At 35.9% G+C, this 19,476-nt stretch overlaps 1 protein-coding gene across 1 annotated transcript; it reads left to right on the top strand.

Annotated features, from left to right (window-relative positions):
- Nucleotides 1-435: 435 nt before the first annotated feature.
- Nucleotides 436-3,334, top strand: LOC140959572 (alpha carbonic anhydrase 4-like). The gene is made up of 7 exons (XM_073417483.1): nt 436-672; nt 1,861-2,078; nt 2,153-2,259; nt 2,337-2,439; nt 2,673-2,831; nt 2,956-3,009; nt 3,096-3,334. Exons 1-7 carry the CDS (start codon nt 582-584, stop codon nt 3,171-3,173), a joined length of 810 nt encoding a protein of 269 aa, XP_073273584.1. The 5' UTR covers nt 436-581; the 3' UTR covers nt 3,174-3,334.
- The last annotated feature ends 16,142 nt before the right edge of the window (nt 3,335-19,476 follow it).

Below are 19,476 nucleotides of genomic sequence, written 5' to 3'. Positions count from 1 at the left end.
AATTCTCCACCTTGAGCTAATTTTCGGGGTGTATGTAAGCCCAAATCCATAAATTTTCTTTGTAACTATATTGGGTTTTACGAATAAAATAAAAATACTTACGTTTATTATATGTGAAAGTTTTTATGGGATTTTAATAAGTTTTACCTAACATCTGTCAATATTGTTGGCAAAAAATAACAATATTAATAATAGTAACAAGAAAAAGCATTGAAGGAAAACCATTAAATTTTGATTACCATTGAAACCGTGCACCTTGACAGATAAAAAACATCCAGGACCCAACATTTTATTTGTCATCCTCCACGATTTTCGGGTAAGCCTCTCAAATCTTGAAATGATATTCCCAAATTTTTCGTATTTCATATGGTATATATGATACATACATACATACATATATATATATATATATATAGGCGTGATTTCATTGTACAATTTGTGTCCCTTCATTTAGTGGTGGCTATCTTGCACGAGAGATATAGCTAGCACCCCTTTTTCTCTAGGCATTTTTCCTCCACCACAGGCAGAGCTGCCACCGAGGGCACTCTCTCAGGTGATCAGCCTTCACGTTCCGAAAGAACATGGCCCGACTCTTCAATCCTCCTGTCTATGTCATCTGTCTTATTTTTACGTCCCTTTTCATAGCTATCAATGCTAATGAAAACGAAGTCGGTAAGATATATATNTGAAAAAGTATTACTTTTTATGTTAAGATTATTATTTTTTATTATGAATATCGGTAGGGTTGACCCGTCTCACAGATAAAGATTCGTGAGACCGTCTCACAAGAAGAGACCTACTCTTTGTGATATATACCTAAACAATGTTTCTTGGAGGGGTGAAACGAGGAATTAAGATACTATAAAAAATACCTAAGCAATGTACGAACACGATGTTTCTTGAGGCTGCATGAAGGTTAAAGTAATCGTCTTAGAAGATGCAATCGATAGGGTTTTTTGATCGTGTAATTAGTCAAAATGTGATCTTAGCAAGATAAATTGATTTTTTTCAATTAGTTCCATTTTCGATGGAGTGGTCGGACATGTTATATTCCAGCTAAAATCGATCCAATTGTGAAAAAATTAATTTATTGTATTAAAATCACAATTTGATCAATTGAAGGATCATAAGTCCATATTGATCAATTTACGAAATCAATATTAGAATTGTCCAAATATATTAGATATAATGGTATTGAGCTCAAAAAGAATTTCCGGGAATATAATAAATAAATGGCAAAAACTTATATGAGACGGTCTCGCGGGTCGTATTTTGTGAGAATGATCTTTTATTTGGGTCATCCATGAAAAATTATTACTTTTTATGCTAAGAGTATTACTTTTTATTGTGAATATCGGTAGGGTTGACCCGTCTAACAGATAAAGATTCGTGAGACCGTCTCACAAGAGACCTACTCTAAATAAATATTCTTATGTGTTTGTATGGTAATAGTCGGAATAAAATAAATACTTTTAATCATATTATTGCGATAAATAAATTTTGTTGCGATAACAATGATTCAAACAGTCAACACGAAACTATGTCGGTCGCTCTTGCCATATTTTCAACAACTGATATGAGCTAGTTTCATAAATTTCGAGTTCACGTTGTTTTGCATGGCTCGAGATCTTGATTAAATATTGTAGAATCAGCCATGAATAAGCACGATTTTATCATTGCATCTTTTCGAAACAAGCTTTTTGTGATTTTCCACCAATAGAGGCGGAAAAGTTTAGAGTTTAGTTCATGCATGTTTGACTAAGATTTATCAAAAATATTGTCACGAACTAAAGTAGAAAGGATTGCATATGGAACTAATCCGATGTTTGAGCCTCGTCGATCATTACTTGATATTAACAGATAATGAACACCCGTTCAATTACTTGGGGAGAGATAAAAAGGGTCCAAAGAATTGGGGGCACCTCAATCCGAAATGGAAAGTTTGTGAAACTGGAAAACTCCAGTCTCCGATCGATCTTCTCGACGACAGAGTGACAGTATTGCCTAGACTTAGAAGTTCGAGACGCAACTACAAGCCAGCTCCAGCCATTCTCAGAAACCGGGGGCACGATATATCGGTAATATTGATACAGAAACAGATATATCGCTGAATTAAATTTGTGGGAAACTTTAAGAGTTTTTTTATTATCAGGTGGTATGGAAAGGAGATGCTGGAGGTATTAAAATACATGATGTTGAGTACAAGTTACTGCAAGTTCATTGGCATACTCCTTCTGAACACACTCTGAATGGAACAAGGTTCTTCTTAATTTTATAGTTAAGAAAAAAAATTTCTTGTGTTATTTAATGATTTCTCACTTAGACTTGATATGCAGATTTGATATGGAGCTGCATTTGGTCCATAACAACTCCCGGGGAGACATTGCCGTAGTCGGTATTCTATACAAACTGGGACGTGGTGATGCATTCCTTGAAAAGGTGAGTGGTTTCATTTACAAATCTCTCGGGCATGCACTATCAATATCCTTGTTGTCCACTCCTATTTAGTAAAGATCGAAACGTAGTGTTTGAATGCATGTATGGTATCATTAACATAACGATTCACAACTTTTAGTATGACAACCTATATATGTTTGGTTCTACAATGTGTGTATTGTAGAATGTACACATTTTGTACCGATGATTGATGGATTGGTGACCCTCTCCTGTAGTTTGTGAAAAACTTTAAATCTGTTACCGAGGAAGGGATTAGCTTGGGGGTGGTTGATCCATGGAGGATTAAGTTTGGTGGCAGAAAATACTTCAGATATCTGGGTTCGCTCACTATTCCCCCGTGCACGGAGGGCGTTCTCTGGACTGTACTCAAGAAGGTGAGTCTTCGTCGGGATTTCACCGTTTCTGATGTTCTTCGATTTTCGGATGTGATTGTGGTTTAGGAGAAGGTGGAGGGAGGCTGCATTTTTTCACATTTCAAGATGTTGCTTATTCTTGTAGGTAAGGACAGTTTCAAAGGATCAGATACAAGCACTGAGAGATGCCGTTGATGATGTAAGCTCTTGATGGTTTCTTACAATACATGAAACTTTTAAAGCAACTCTGCCAAAATTGACTTAATAGGATGAATTCCATTACAGGGATTTGAGTGGAATTCGAGGCCAACACAGGAATTAGAGGGAAGAAACGTATACCTGTACGAACCCAAGAATCCTTGAAAAGTAAAAGCCACAGAGGGCCGGAGAACATAATGAAGAATATATAATTATGATGTTTATATGACATTATTTGAATCCCAAAACGTAGTACATGAAGGGAAAGTACAAAAGTGTATGTGGATGCAATCAACACAACATATATCTGTATATCTACACACACAGAGTTCAGTCTTTAACTTATTGTAAGAATTATTTTGTTCGACAGATACTAAAAGTAATAAAAATATTAGAATAGAATGTAAAATAATGAATTTGTGTTTTATCAGAATTAAGTGTTGTGTCAAATGTTACAACATTTAAGACAACATGCAGCGGAATATTAACTTTTATAACACAAATCAGTTTTAAATAACTAGATGGACACGATTAAATATGCACAAGTATTTCGGTGCCTTATGGCAAAAATTAATCACTAGAAAACCAAATCGTTTACACAAAAACCTATCACTAGTGATTATGACAAAAATCAATTTCCTCAACACATTGAGAAAACAAATGCTTTCTAAAAAAAAATAACCAGGATAAAACTTAAACAAGAAAGCTAAAAACGTGAGCCAAAAAGGAATCCACGAAAACGATCTCCAGCCAACTTCATTACGGATGTTGTCTGCAGATATTCCCAACACTCAAGGAAACACGCGAAACAGCACACTTCGAAACAGCAACGTCTTTGTAGAATGTTTTTCTCTGAAACCCACGACGTGCAAAAGTGCACACAATATGCAGCCACGAAAACTTTCAAACGAAGAGTGAAAAACAAAATAGCAATAGATCGAAGAAGCTCCCACGAAAATCTCTCCACCACGAAAAACTATCTCCACGAGAATCCTCTCACTAAAAACTCTCCACGAAAACTCTTCATGAAAAATAACTCTCCTCTCTTCTCTCTTCCCATCGTGCTTTTGCATGTACATCTCTTATTTATAAATGTCTCCTCTTCTATGATTTATCTTGACGGAAATCTATAAGATATGGTATACAAGAATTCTATTAGAAACAAAATCAATAATACCATATCATGTAAATCATTATCATAAATATTATATCTAGAAGATCTTTATCATAATGATAATATCTAGTAAGGTAAAACCAAATATTCCACACAATCTTATCAATAGGAAATTAAATTTAAGGAATATATTATATCACAATAAAATCTTAACATAATTATCTAGAAAGGCAAAACCATAATTAAATATTAAATATCATATCAACAAGGAAGAATAATATTAGGAAAATTATTTAAGATAAGCAATCATATTAATTAAATAAAAAAATATATTTCCCTTCACTTATATATGCTGAAATTGCAATATTATTCTGTGTATTTGAACCTTGTTCGTAAGGTATACATAAAGTTGTATTTCCTATCATTCCGATACTCAAGCCTCTGCATGCAATGGGTTTTCGTCCAAATAATTTTATTAATCAAGAAATTCGGTTTACATGTATTTGTCACAAAAACTTGGAAGAGAAAAGCAGCGTAAGAGTTTGATAATATCTTCACTGCATTGGAAGACCAATTGAAGCATAAGAAATATAAACAAGATGAAACTTTTAATTAAACTCAAAGTGGTTGAACCCAAACCCATCAATTCAAAGTGTTTGAAGAAATCATGAAGTGCCCAAACTGGAGAAGAAAGTGGAAGAGATCATGAGCAATATCGTGGATAGTGAGGAGAGTGAAAGAACATAAAACACTGAACGTAAATTGGAATCAGAAAAAGATAGAAACACAAAAGATTTATCACACACCTCTTGCAAACTCACTGTATAATTTCCTAGTTTTAGTTCAAAAATAGTCCATATTTTCATTCAGATTTTAGCAAATCTCACAATTTCTAATGTTTCTCATAGTTAAGTAATAAAGATCCACGTCAGTAATGGTGGTCTACATCAGCAATGGTGTCAGCAAGAGTGGCACATGGGAACTCACACATGAGTATTATTCTAAAGGAATCTATGGATCGAATTTTAGTGTAACAGAATAACAAACTCTTGTTATGTATTTCTTTGTTTGCCCTTAACAACTGTGCATAAATAGAGTAAGATATATTATTTTAATACACAAGGAAAGCAATTCAGCGTTCCCTTTACGAAAGTTTCCTTTCATTTTCCTCACTTGGTATCAGAGCTCCCAAAAATGGCGGAAGCTACCTCACTAAATAATTCCAGCAACATCTCCCAAAATAATTTTGACACCACCTCCAATCTTGTACTCGTTAACCCAGCAAATCAGACCACCCACGTAAAACTTGGTGATGATAATTTTCTTCTTTGGCAGCTTCAAATTTCTTCAGGAATTAATGGTCTGGGTCTGGAATATTTTCTTATGGAAGAAACTCCCACTCCACATAAATTTTTAATTACAGAGGATATGGTTGAAACAATGATCCGCTCTACATCTTGTGGTGTCGTCAAGATCAACTTCTATTATCCTTTTTACTTGGTTCAATGGCCGAAAGTATTCAATCCCAGATGATCAGTTGTACAACCACGTCTCAACTCTGGTCGCGAATCACACACCTCTTTGCCACCAGATCTAAGGCTCGTGTGATGCAGTACAAGTAGCAATTACAAACACTGAAAAAGACTAAGACTTCTTTAGCAAAATGAAAGGCTATGTTGATTTACTAGCTGTGTGTGGTCATTCAATTTCTGATGATGATAATGTGTTGTACATTTTGGGAGGAGTTGGAGTGGAATATGAGGCTGTTGTGGTTCATATTACCTCCAGAGTCGAGGGTTTCTCACCCGCAGATGTCAGTGCATTACTAATGGCACATGAGGCACGAATTGAATCTTACACAGCCAATATTGATGGAAGCACTCAATGCTACTACATTTTCTCAATCAAAAGGTGGTGATACTTCGACTCAAAGTTTCACTCCTCATGGACGTGGCCATGGCAGTTTCTTTAGAGGTGGAAGAAAGAGCTGGAACAACAACAATCGCCCAACATCTCAAACATGTGGGGTACTCTGGACATGTTGCTGAAAAATGCTATTATCGGTTTGATAAAGACTTTGTTCCAAAACATAGAAACTCAGGTCCTCTTTTCCAACCTACTGCCAATCCAAATCGAGGACAATCATATTCTCCTTCTGCTGCAGTAGCTATGAAACAACCAGAGATGCTCAATGAAGATAGGTGGTTCCCTGACTCTGGAGCATCTCATCATGTTACAAATGATCTTGGTAATCTCACCATTGGGTCTCAGCACACAGGTGAAGGTAAAGTTTACATGGGTAATGGATATGGTTTACCTATTTCACATATAGGAGCATCACGTTTTCACTCTTGCTCACATAGCAACTCTCGCACATATCATCTAAATAATTTGCTTTGCGTTCCTCATCTTACCAAAAACCTTGTTAGTGTAAGCAAATTTGCTCAAGACAACAATGTCTTCTTAGAATTTCACCCACAATTATGTGTTGTGAAAGATCTAGCAACCAAGGTTCAGCTTCTCAAAGGCACCCTACATGAAGGACTATACAGATTTCATCTTGGCAAACTTGATCGTTCCTCATCCACACAAGCATCCTGCCTCAGTCTCATTTCTTCTTTAAATCAAGTGCAGCCGTCACACCATCCTCCCCAAGCGGCATGATCCACATTAGCTAGATGGAATTATAGGTTGGGTCGTCCCATGTTTCCTACTGTAAAGCAAGTTTTAACAAGTTGTAATGTCTCTTTTCAAAGTAATGACAGTATTGCTCTTTGATCTGCCTGTGAGTCGGGTAAGAATCATAAGTTACCATTTCCTAAATCTCACAGTCTACTCTACACTACTCCAACTTGTATTTTCTGATGTTTGGGGTCTAGCTCACCATGTTTCCAATAATGGGTTTCGATACTATGTTAGCTTTGTTGATGTGTTTAGTAGATATACCTGAATTTTCTTTCTTAAACATAAATCCGAGGTTTTCCTGGTCTTTCAAAGGTTTAAAACTAATGTTGAGTTGCAATGCAATCACAAGATCAAAGCTCTTCATAAAAATTGGGGTGGAGGATATCGTTCATTAGTTCCTTTCTTTCAAAAAATTTGGAATCGAACACCGTGTAACATGTCCATATACTTCCCAACAAAATGGTGTTGTGGAACGAAAACATAAGCACATTGTCGACACTAGTCTTTCTTTACTTTGTCATGCGCATATGCCTCTTACTTATTGGGATGATTCCTTCTCTACAGCCGTCTACTTAATTAATAGGCTACCTTCCTCCATTCTTCATAAACAGATCCCCCTTCACAAGTTGTTTAATATTACTCCTGATTATTCTTTTCTCCATGTTTTTGGTTTCTTATGCTTTCCTTTTCTCCGCGTGTATAATTCTCACAAGCTCTCTTTTCGTTGTAAGGCATGTACATTCCTTGTCTACATCACGAAACATAAAGGGTATAAATTCCTCAGAGGAGATGGCCGTCTTTATATTTCCAGACATGTTAAGTTTGATGAAAACTCATTCTCTTTCCTTCTTTCTCAACGTCTTTATATTTCCAGACATGATAAGTTTGATGAAAACTCATTTTCTTTCCTTCTTTCTCAACTTCCATTAGCTAAGTCCTCATCATCCATGAGTACACTTCCCTCTTCTCTTGTCTCTCCTCATATTCCTTTTCTTACTCCTCGTATGTCAACCTCTCTTGAGTCTAGTCCTTCCCATCCGATAGTCACTACTTCTTCAGATACTCATAACATTTGTTCTCCTGTTTCCTTACCTTCCTTATCTTCTTCTCCATCTGCCTCTTCTCCTATATGTGACACATGTAGTACATCATATCCAATACCAGGAAATACTTACTCTATGGTCACTAGATCCAAGGCTGGAGTTTTTAAACCCTAGGTATATCATGCACTTCATCTTTCTACTGCTGAACCCATTAAATTTGAAGATGATTTGCTTCATAATGAGTGGAAACAGGCAATGCAAGATGAGTATCATGCTTTACTAAAAAACAACACCTGGTCTTTGGTCTCTCCTCCATCGAACACTCCCATTATTGGTGCAAATGGGTTTACAAGCTTAAGAAACATCCAGATGGCTCCATAGCTCGCTACAAAGCCCATCTTGTTGCTAAGGGATACTCAAAAAATGCTGGCCTAGATTACTCTAACACTTTCAGTCCTGTTGTGAAACCAAATACAATCAGATTGGTCCTTACAATTGCTTTAACAAAAGGTTGAATCATCCAAAAATTAGATGTCAATAATGCGTTTCTTCACGGTAACCTTCATGAAACCATTCATATGTCTAGGTTTTGAACAACGACATGGAAATACCATGCTAGTTTGCAGATTGAATAAGGCCATTTATGGGTTAAAACAGGTACCTCGTGCTTGGTTTGACAAACTCAAGACTACTCTACAGCACATTGGCTTTCATGCTTCCAAGGCTGACTCTTCTTTATTTGTTCGATTTCAATCACTCTCAATTATTTATATTTTTGTTTATGTGGATGACATTTTCGTAACATGAAGCAATGCTATAGAGATTCAAGCCCTTATTCATCGCCTGAATTCTGAGTTCTCATTTAAACACCTCGGTGATCTCTCATATTGTCTTGGTATAGAAGTCTCTCGGCCAAATTGGGATAGTTTCTTTTTTTCTCAAGCAAAGTATATTCAAGATCTACTTTTAAAGACTAAGATGGATAAGGACAAGTCCCTTCCTACTCCTATGATTTCTTCTCTCAAACTCTCAACTCGAGAAGGTGATCCCTTTGAAGATGTCACTCTTTATCGCAGCATTGTTGGTGCACTTCAATACTTGACATTCACAAGACTGGATATCTCTTATAGTGTGAACAAAATGAGTCAGTTTATGCATCATCCCCTTCACTTGCACTGGGTGGCTGTCAAAATAATACTTCGTTATCTCAATGGCATACTGTATTATGGAATCTATCTCACTACAAACTCTCGGCTTACATTGACAGGATATTCCAATGCCGATTGGGGAAATGACATTGATGATAGGCGATCTACTTTTGGTTTTTATTCGTTTCTTGGAAACTCTCCTATCTCATGGCATTATAAGAAGCAAACTCTTGTTTCTCGCTCGAGTACGAAAGCTGAGTACCATAGCTTAGGCAATGCAACAGCTGAACTCCTTTGGCTTAAATCAATTCTGTCAGAACTTCACATTGGTACAACTAACATTCCAATTATCTGGTGTGACAATCTCATTACTATAGCTCTCAGTGCAAATCCGGTATTTCATTCAAGAACTAAACATTTTGAACTTGACTTATTCTTTCTTCAATAAAAGGTTATTTCCAATCAAATGGCAGTTGGATATGTACCCTCTTTTGATCAAATCGCTGATGTACTTACAATGACTCTCTCAACCGTCTCATATACTCGTTTTCGGACCAAGCTCAACGTTTTACTCAATCCCAAGCTGACCTTGCGGAAGAAATGTTAAGTAATAAAGATCCACATCAGCAATGGTGGTACACATCACCAATGGTGTCAGCAAGAGTGGCACATGGGAACTCACACATGAGTATTACTCTAAAGGAATCTGTGGATAGAATTTTAGTGTAACATCATAACAAACTCTTGTTATGTATTTCTTTATTTTCCCCTAACAATTGTGTATAAATAGAGTATGATATATTATTTTAATACACAAGGAATGCAATTCATCTTTCTTTTTACGGAAGTTTCCTTTCACTTTCCTCACTCTCATCAACTTTTACTATATTTCCATGTTTTTTAAATTCATATAAACTATTGTAAAAATAAATTATGTCAAGAGCTTATTCTCCAACTTTCGGTAGTTTTTTTTCACTTTTCTTTGTTTTTGATGTTGTATTTGCTTAGGAGATTAGAACAAACAATCAAGTTTATAATCGATTTTCGTTTTGATTTGTAGAAGTTAGATTTTAGCAGTAATATTGATATTGTTTTGCTACAACACTTGGTACTCCCACAACATCCGAAAATCGTGCAAACATTTTTCTTGATTGAATGATGTGTTTTTGTGTATCATGTATGCCATTTGGCGTTTATGTTTGACGAGGAGAGTGACCAGAATCTGGCCCATGGAATAATACTCAAATCTATGTCAATTGTAATTTTTGTAGAATTGTTCGTCGGTCTATATAACAAGTTTTGCTCTGAAAATGTCCAGAATTTGATATTTTTTAAAAGAAAATTTGAATATTTGGGTAGAAACTATAAACATTGAGGATATTTAGGTGAGAAGTACTAAAGTTGATTAATGGAAAATGATTACAATATTAGAATTTGTAATTATGATCTAATAATCTCACATGACCATAAGTATAGAATTTTTTTCAATATTAGAATTTGTAGTTATGATCTAGTAATCTCACATATGGCCATAAGTATAGAATTTTTTTAAAAAAAATGTCTTTAAAGATGTCCAAATTTGCATTCTTGGATGTATTATGAACTCATTCATTCATAAAAAAATGTGATCTTTTGGATGAGTAATCATTGTTTGGTTAAGCAAAACTACATAGTTAAATAATTGAATGGAAATTTTGTGATTGCTCTTGGGGTGAGGGGCGCTGACCATATGGTTTTACCTTTCATTTGAACATACAAATGTATATGGCTGAACTTAAGCTGAAGTATGATTACTATCGTTTTAGGTTCAAAAGCTGCAAGTATTATTATGAATTACAGTGAGCACGTGTGATTACAACCAATATGTCAAAAGATTTATAAATTTTTCAAATGTTGAGTAGAAAAAATCCTGGATATGATAAGAGTTCATTCTTATTTACCACGATAAAAATTTAATACCTTTTTTTTGTGATTAAGGAACAGTTGGCAAGACTCGAAGCTACTCTTTCTGGAAATAAAGGTTTGTTTTAAAGTGTATGTTACCTTTTTCCGATTAAGCTCGGGTACATTGCTTCTAATTCTTTTCCACCTTTTTAAACATGGTTCTCTTTAGATTATTGAGACAAGGAACTGTTTAAGTCAGTGGATGAACTTCAGTCAAAGCCAGAAAATGCAAAACATGAGCATGTTGTAGAGAAACAAGAGCTATTCATTTTCATGTCTTATTTTTGCTTTAATTTTATAGTCTTGGAAATCAATATTCGAGGTGAATTTTAATTTCAAGGTCATTAATTAAGCAACTCAGATCAAATCAACATCGGAAGTATCGGAAAAAACCGAAACGAGTTTGGAAGGTCCGAAGGGTTCAGAGTTTAGGCCGAACGAACCGGTTCGGAGAGACCAAACCGGGTCCAGACCATCTGAACCAGGATTGGACTGTCCGAACCCTTGGTGCTAAATGTATTCCTACATGTTGCGATGGGCACGACACGTGTTGTATACCGAGATCGAATCGTCAGAACTCCAGCCTAAATATAGGTGATCGAATTTTCTTAATTTGGTAGAGATTAAGAGGGTTTCTCTCAATTTCTAGGAGCTTTATAGTTTTTTGGAGCTTTCTAGTCACTCATGACAGTTCCGAGGTGGCCAGGGAAAAGTAGCAGCTCAAGGATTAAGTAGCTAGGTTTTCGTCCCCAAAGGACTATCGACGGACGCAGGTATATATAGCTCTACAACAATGGTTAGAATTAGTTGGTGTTTGGTCTTTTGCCAATTATTGATTGGTAGATGTTGTTTGTTTTGTCTAGGACCATAGCCTAGGGTTGCTAAAGTAGGTTTTTAGAGGTATGTAAGTACTGACTGAATTATAATATGCATTCTTATAAGTTGCATTTTATCTGTCGTGAAATGCATATTTTAATGTTTAATGTTCCTATTGTATGTACATGTATCATGTTGAGCATGTTTTTCTCCTCCTTCGTCGTCTTCCAATCCCTGGATCTAGGTATCATCCCCACCATCTTTAATTTCTTACATTCCTGTAATTACAAGGATAAGGTATTTACTGTAGTCTTCCTAGTCTCCCTAACTGCCCCACTTCTGCCTCCCTAGCCTTTTACTCCAACCCGACCTCCTACACAACCACAAGAAATCCACCTTCTACATTCGCTCCAGCAAGGTCTTAGAGTTAGAGAGAAGTATGTACAGTGCCCTCACATTCCTGCACGAGGACTTTTTGTTCTGGCATGGGCTGAGACCTCAGGGTTCTGGCCCCATCCTAGATTCCAGCGAGGAATCCATGGAGTCGGAGCAACAGACCACCTTGAGGGATCGGCCCAATTCGTCTCCTCTACCTTATTTTTTACTCGGCCCCATGTAACATCCCTAAGAAACTAACAGTTTTTCTTGTTTATCTTCTTGCAGGGGCTGAAGATATGAGGGTCATTCTTGCTCATCAGTTGGCCAAAGAGCATGGGGCTCCTTTAATCCCCGAGGTCCCATCCCAATTTCCCTGGCCTTTCAGTCTACTGCCCCACCCATTGGGTCGGCCGCAACTCCCCCGCAACTCCACCCATCTGGAATGCAAACGCAAACAGCAGGAGACTCCCAGCCTCAAGGTGGTCATTGTCCCCTCGAGCCAGTCCAGGGAGGGCAAGGCTTCCCCTTCAAGGGAAAAATACCTGGCGCCACCAGCCCCAGGTTCTCCTCCTCGGCTCTTCCTATCCTATACAAACACATTTCCCTCTTGTATGAGTACACAAATGAGTCATTATGCTTTGATGTGTCGTTGTATATGGTGAAGTACTTGTCCTCCACTGCTAGTGCAAGAACTGTGATAGAAGATAACTTTATCTTCAATGCTTCGAAACAATTCTCCCATTCCTCACTCCAATTGAATTTAGAATTCCTATATGTGAATTTATTAAGTGATGCTGCTTTAAAAAAACTTATTCTACCAACTTCTGGTAGTATCATGCCAATCCTATAAAACTTCGGACCTTGGTTACTGTCTTCAGCATTGGCCACTCCATGATGGATTCCACATTTAAGGGATCAACTGATACACCTTCAACGGATATTATATGACCAATCGATGTCATATTATATAGCCAAAATTCACATTCTTAAACTTGGCATAAAGTTCTTTCTCCCTCAATGTTTGGAGAGTCTTCTGAGGTGCTCTTCGTGGTATTTCTTGCTTGGAGAATGGAAAGGGAAATCTTCAATAAAAAAATACCACGAATTTGTCAAGAAATGGCTAGAACACCCAATTCGTGAGATCCGTGAAAGCTGTTGGGGCATTCATTAAGCCAAAAGGCATAACCGTGAATTCAGAATGCTCATATTTTGTTCTGAAGGTCGTTTTAGGAATACCTTCTGGTTAATCTTCAACTAATGGTATCGTGACATCATATCGAGCTTTGAATACACTTTAGCTCCCTTCAGTTGATTAAAAAGGTCATTGATTCTCAAGAGTAGATACTTGTTATTGATCGTGATCTTGTTCAGTGCTCGGTAGTCAATGTACAATCTCTGTTTCTGTTCTTCTTCTTGACAAACCAGAAAGGTGCTCCCCAAATAGATACACTTGATTAAATTTTATTCTTATCTAACAATTCTTGGAGTTGTTACTTGAGTTTCTTTAATTCTATGTGCATCATTTGGTGTGGTGCCATCAAAATAGATGTTGCCCTAGGTGCCAAGTTGATTTTGAATTCAATTACTCGGTCCAAGGTTGCGCTGGTATCCACTAGGGTATCTTCACCTACTTTCATGGCTTTCCACGCTTGAAAATCAGAAAAGAGACATTTCCGCTCGTTGGTCTTGCCATGAAATAAGAATCTTAGGATAATATTTTGACGTAAGAATCATCAAACTAAGCTTATTTGACTCATGTCATCTAGACCAGCCAGACCGGCTAGTTTGAAACTAGCTGAAACGTCCACTACTCGTTACTTAAAAAGTACTAGAATTTTTTTTCCTCAATGATTTGGCCGAAACAATACATATACATATATATATACTTTAAATTATAAGTTGCACCATTTTAAAAATAAAACAACCATCTATATTTGAAAATCAAAAGAAATAGTTTAAGAACATAAAATCGTCAAACGTTTGCATCTCCTAACTTAGCAAAATTGCTGGAACTAACAACCTCTCAAAATCATAATGAAAGTCATAAAAATATCTCTAACATAAACTTAAAAATCATAAATCATAAACTAGTGTGGAAAACTAGCACTGGTCGCTGGTCCTCGGGTTATGTGCACCTTCAGTCTAGCAAAGTCAACCATCAAGACCTCCTTCAACATTATTATCATACTCACCTACATCAATCACACATAGTGAGTCTAAAGACTCAACACATCATATTCTTGATAACAAATAGTACGTATACAGATCACATGCAACAGTGAAAATACTTTTACGTAAATAACATTTTCATAAGCATGCATCAACATAAATTTTTTCATATTAACATCAACATATTCATATTCATATCATCATCAACATATACATATTCATCATATACGTATGCATAATCCTTTTTCGTTGAATTCAGATCGTTAATTGTGACTTTCGTATTCGTATTGGGGCGATGGATCCATCTACATGTAACCACAGTACCGGGCGGCGGGGACATCAGCTACACTCTCACCCGTCAACTGAACCTTGGCCTTACGTATTCACATATCATTGTATTCATATTATCGTATTAGTCACAATTACTTCACTTCCTTCAACATTTCATATTTCCATCACTTTATAAAATCCATGCATATAAATATCGTTTTTCTTTTAAATCAAGCATGCAACATATCTTTTACCGTTAATTTTTTCTCATAAAATTCCATAAAAATTTAAAATAATCATATTAGCATATAAAACAGCATTCAGAGTAATGCCATTACGTTTACTATTTTCTAGGTGTAAAATTATCGTTTTACACCTAGATGTAAAATTTCATGATTTTGACATTTTCTTAATTCTGTTGACTCTAAACCATCCCAAATAATTATTTAAGCTTAGATAAATTTTCTCGTATTTTTATTTAGCTTAAATCGATGGCTTTTAATTTATTCTTTAAACATAACATATTAATACGTTTTAATCCGAAATTAAATCAAACTTTAATATAAAATTTTCAAATTAAAAACTTAGACTTTTTATATTTAATTAGCTCTCGTGAAGCATGACTCGACCCCCGTTGAGCAATGTTTCAAACTTTGAACCATCAAAGCCCTAGTATCGAACCACATTAAGACTCCTCGAACCATTCTCACTTTTTCACCGAGCAAAGCCCGAGCCACCCCGAGCCATACTCGGACGAGACCTCTCCTGGACCCTCATGAACCCTTTGGACCACTAGGACTCGATCCTAGCCCAAGCTGAAGCCACCCTTAACAAAAGAAAGATGCGGCCGAGACTCCTTATGGCACTAGGACACTTCGAATACTTGCTAGGACTCTAACCATCGAGCTAGCCCCTGACCCAGACCCTTGTGCACCCTTTTATGACCCTAGAGACCTAGCCTAGCCCAGCCCTAACCCCCTGGCCGAGCCACAAACCCAAGCGTATGCTGCAAGCCCTACGCGCCTTTGGCTCGGGAAGCTAGGACTCCTTCCCAGCCACCGTGCTCGAGTCCTAGCATGGCTAGGACTCTTTCCATGACCCAGCCCAGCCCTGGTCACACCCAAGCCGAGCCATGCACCATGGTTAACCCATAACCCGAAGCTTGATTCGAAAATACAATATTTTGGTTCCATCTTGTTCCAACTTACTCTAGCTTCGAGTGCAGCCTGTTTCGTGCATATTAGGACTCTATTCTTGTGTAAAAACAACCCATAAACAATTTCTAATCATGGCAGCCCCCTTCATATAAATATAAATCATGTTTTGGATCAAAAATCAAGTTTTAAAACCCATGTTGATGCATAAAACGAAAATAAATCAAAGGGGTACTTGTTTATCATGCAAAACATATTCAAATACTTATTTAGGGTGTGATGGATGAGTGAAGGAAATAATATGGTATGTCTTTGCGTATTTAACGCACGAATTTTCGTTGACGAATCGAAAAATGACGACGAGAGGACCTTGGCTGAATTCCCTAGCAATTTTCGAAACTTCCCTAGATGAAATATTGTGTGTGCCATGTCTTGTTGGTGGGGAAAATGAGTCATTGTAATTGTTGGGGGGTGAGGGACGTGTGATAATAAATAGGCATGGGTGTGATTTGTACTTTAAATATTAATTAACACATTAATAGTATCTTAGGCCCATTAACAAGGTTAGTTAGGCCCAATAAACCCATTACTGCTTTTCTCACCGGAGTTATCCGGCTGTTGTCTTGTTTTGTATGTGTGCATGACAACAGGTGGGGCAGGACCTGGAGCAGGACGAGGATGAGAGATTCAGGATTAGCGTGGAGATCCGGACTTAGAGTAGAGTGGTTTAGTACTTGATCTAGTAACTACACTTTAGCTGAAATAAATAAATGGTGTACAGGATTTGTACCATTAGATGTATATGTGTATTAGAATTGATTACCTTACGTTTCCGCACTTGAATATCTTGTATAAAAAAAAAATGTTATGTCCCACATTACTTAGTTGTTATATTTGATCCTAATAACAATTAAGTGTTGAATTAAGTTCGGGTCCCCACAACAGGTGGTAAAAAATAAAAATTATTTTGTTTAGTAAATTTTGTGAAATTATTAGCTGGGTTGCCAAAACATTCGTATTTTTGTTGAAAATCGAATACCGATAAAATTTACGTCCCGACGTATAAAATCACCTCAAAATTTCTTATTTTCAAAAATAAGAAAAAGCATCACCCTTATTTTAAATAATTAAAAACAAATATTTAATAAAAATATTTTTCATTTTTCAGCTCTCGGTCTCCGTCCCTCGATCGCAACTGAATAACTTTTAAAAATAAATTTTAATGCATTTAAGTACACAACTACTATTAAATCAAATAAACATATCACACATAATTAATTTAAGCCATTAAAATAATTTAATTATCTATTATTCGTTTTTTCCTAGATTCGCATGCAGTTGGGTTACGTCGTCTTAATTTTGGACCTTACACTAGCTCATACATCAAGCTGAGAAGAAGAAAGTTCAACTCTATTTAATTCGACTAATCTGAGGACACTATTTGACCCTTACAGACAGTTGTCCCATAAATTTTATTGAGAATGTTTCAGATTATGACAAAAAGAATCTTATATATCACTTTTTGAGTTATTGGTTTCTATTCTCAGCTAGTGTCCAAAAGAGGTTATTGCCTTGGTACTATTTTCGGAAACAAGACAAGGATACATGGAATCCTTTGTATAAATTTCGGCTAAGAAATTCAACTTATTTGTATTGTCTACATTTATTAACGTTGGAACTATGTATATAAAGGAGTGAAGATCAGACATTCGACACTACTGAATCAATTACATCTAAGAGCATTTTCAATTACTCTCAGCATCTCTATAAAATAAGTCAATTTATTGAGCTGATCTCATGTTCTACATTTCCACATTAGATCACTCTATGATCACCTTGTGCATTGTGAATCACTAAATTCTTCACATTAAGATCGAATAGAACAATGTGGTGTTCGTAAAATGTCATAAACAAATTCTGGACAAATTATTTGTAGTAGTTGATTGCTAAGAGTTTCAGCTCAATAGGGTTGTTGAACAGAGCTGAATTGGATTTGTACATGTGGTCGTGCTTATCAAATCTTCTAGTGAAATTCTTCTGAGAACAGAAGAAGGGAAGATGTGGAAGCTTAGACTTCAAACTTTCATAACAAACTCTTGACTTCTTATTATCTTACATTTTATTAGTCTCTTCTTAGCTGGTTTTATATTAGCTCAATTGATATTGTAAGTTGTTTCCTAACTTTTCAGTTTCTTGCAATACTCAAATCGGTTTATAAGCTTATTCTAATTGTTAACTCAACTTGATTTACTGTTACATAATAAATTTTGAAATAAGTTTATTTACCCCTTCTAAACTTATCATTTCAAGATGATGACATGTGGTACATCACAACATATGGACCTGTAAAGATAATAAAAGTCATAATGTAGTTGCCATCACTGAAGAAAGTGAAAAGATAATTAAAAGCGAAGATCTGAGTGGACTGCTGAGGATAAAAAAAAAGCTAATTCGGACAATGTTGTCAAAAATATCATGTACAAAACCTTGGACAAAACATGTTCAAAAACCAAAAACAGCAGCGAGATCATCTCCTTCACAAGCCCCAAAACTTGTTATGTTCTTCATCCTCTAACTCTTCTTTGTTGTTATTTGAGAGGGTTGGTTGTTAGTAGGTGAGTGATATGGTCGTCACTCAGAAAACAAGAAAAAATCCTCTCAGTTTATAAAATCGATTCATGGCAATTTCAAATATAATATTCAGAACATAAATAACATATTTTCATAATTAAACATGCATCATTTTATGCACTGAACGAATTATGAATTTTGTGGCTAACTAATATCAGTCATCCTATATTTTAATCCTCTAAGGAGTAAGGCAAAAATTTAAGAATTAACATGAATCAGACATATTATATTCATATTGTTTGATCATGATTTTCACTGTTTAAAAACTTGCATATTTCATAAATAAAGGTTTGAACATAACATACCTGCTGGAATGATTTTAAAACATATTACAAGTGTTAAAATAGAAAGCTCATTTACAGTAAATTTTGAAATTTTATATGGAAATTTTTGACCTCATTATCTGTCTTGATTTCGAGTTAATGCATCAGTTATGATTTTAAAATAGCAGCTGACTGTTGAGATGGTTTACTAAAATGGTCCATTGAAATCTTAAGCTGGTGAGTTGGCCTGCTGAAATTGACATTCTGGAATCTGGTTTGGTGAATTCCTACTCCAGCTGAATTTTCTTAGGCTGCTAAAATTTGATTTATGCTGAAATTAACTCTATTGAAATCTGAAGTTCTCACAGTTTTTGTTTAACCACTATAATATTAATATGAAATACAAAGTTTCAAGTGAGAGGTTATGTCCATGGTGTCTATCGGATAAACAGGTGCGAGGTTCTTCTTCTCATTTACTTGTCTCCCTTGGATTCTGTCTGAGAAAGGTTGAGATTTTGTTCTTGATTTCTCTTGTCTGTTATTGGTGGGTTGGGTACCAGATCTTCTGCTTTGCAGAGGACAACAATACACAATGTTGTGCTATCAAATGACATAGTAATTTTTTTTTCAATTGGGCTTGCAAAAACATGAGTCCGAATTTCCCTCTTTTTTCTCTTCGTTTTTCTTGGTTTCCCTCCATTTCACTCAATTTTCTTTTGTTCACTCCACAAACAGACATCAACCCCGTTTTCTTTTGTCCCCTCCACAAACAGACATCAACCGTGCGCCACACATCCTGTAAGTTTACTATATTAATTTTTAACATTTAATGATTTGAAGATTGAAGATTTTG

This window comes from Primulina huaijiensis, chromosome 2 (assembly GCF_012295235.1).
Source record: "Primulina huaijiensis isolate GDHJ02 chromosome 2, ASM1229523v2, whole genome shotgun sequence".
NCBI lineage: Eukaryota > Viridiplantae > Streptophyta > Magnoliopsida > Lamiales > Gesneriaceae > Primulina > Primulina huaijiensis.
The sequence above is the reverse complement of the archived record's forward strand: the minus strand, read 5'-3'. Positions and strand labels throughout refer to the sequence as shown.

Bases quoted from the DNA above. Each gene is read 5' to 3' on its own strand.
- LOC140959572 (XM_073417483.1), top strand. From the start codon at position 582: ATGGCCCGACTCTTCAATCCTCCTGTCTATGTCATCTGTCTTATTTTT. The intron at 673-1,860 runs GTAAGATATATA...TGATATTAACAG, and splicing joins TGCTAATGAAAACGAAGTCG to ATAATGAACACCCGTTCAAT. The intron at 2,079-2,152 runs GTAATATTGATA...TTTTATTATCAG, and splicing joins ACCGGGGGCACGATATATCG to GTGGTATGGAAAGGAGATGC.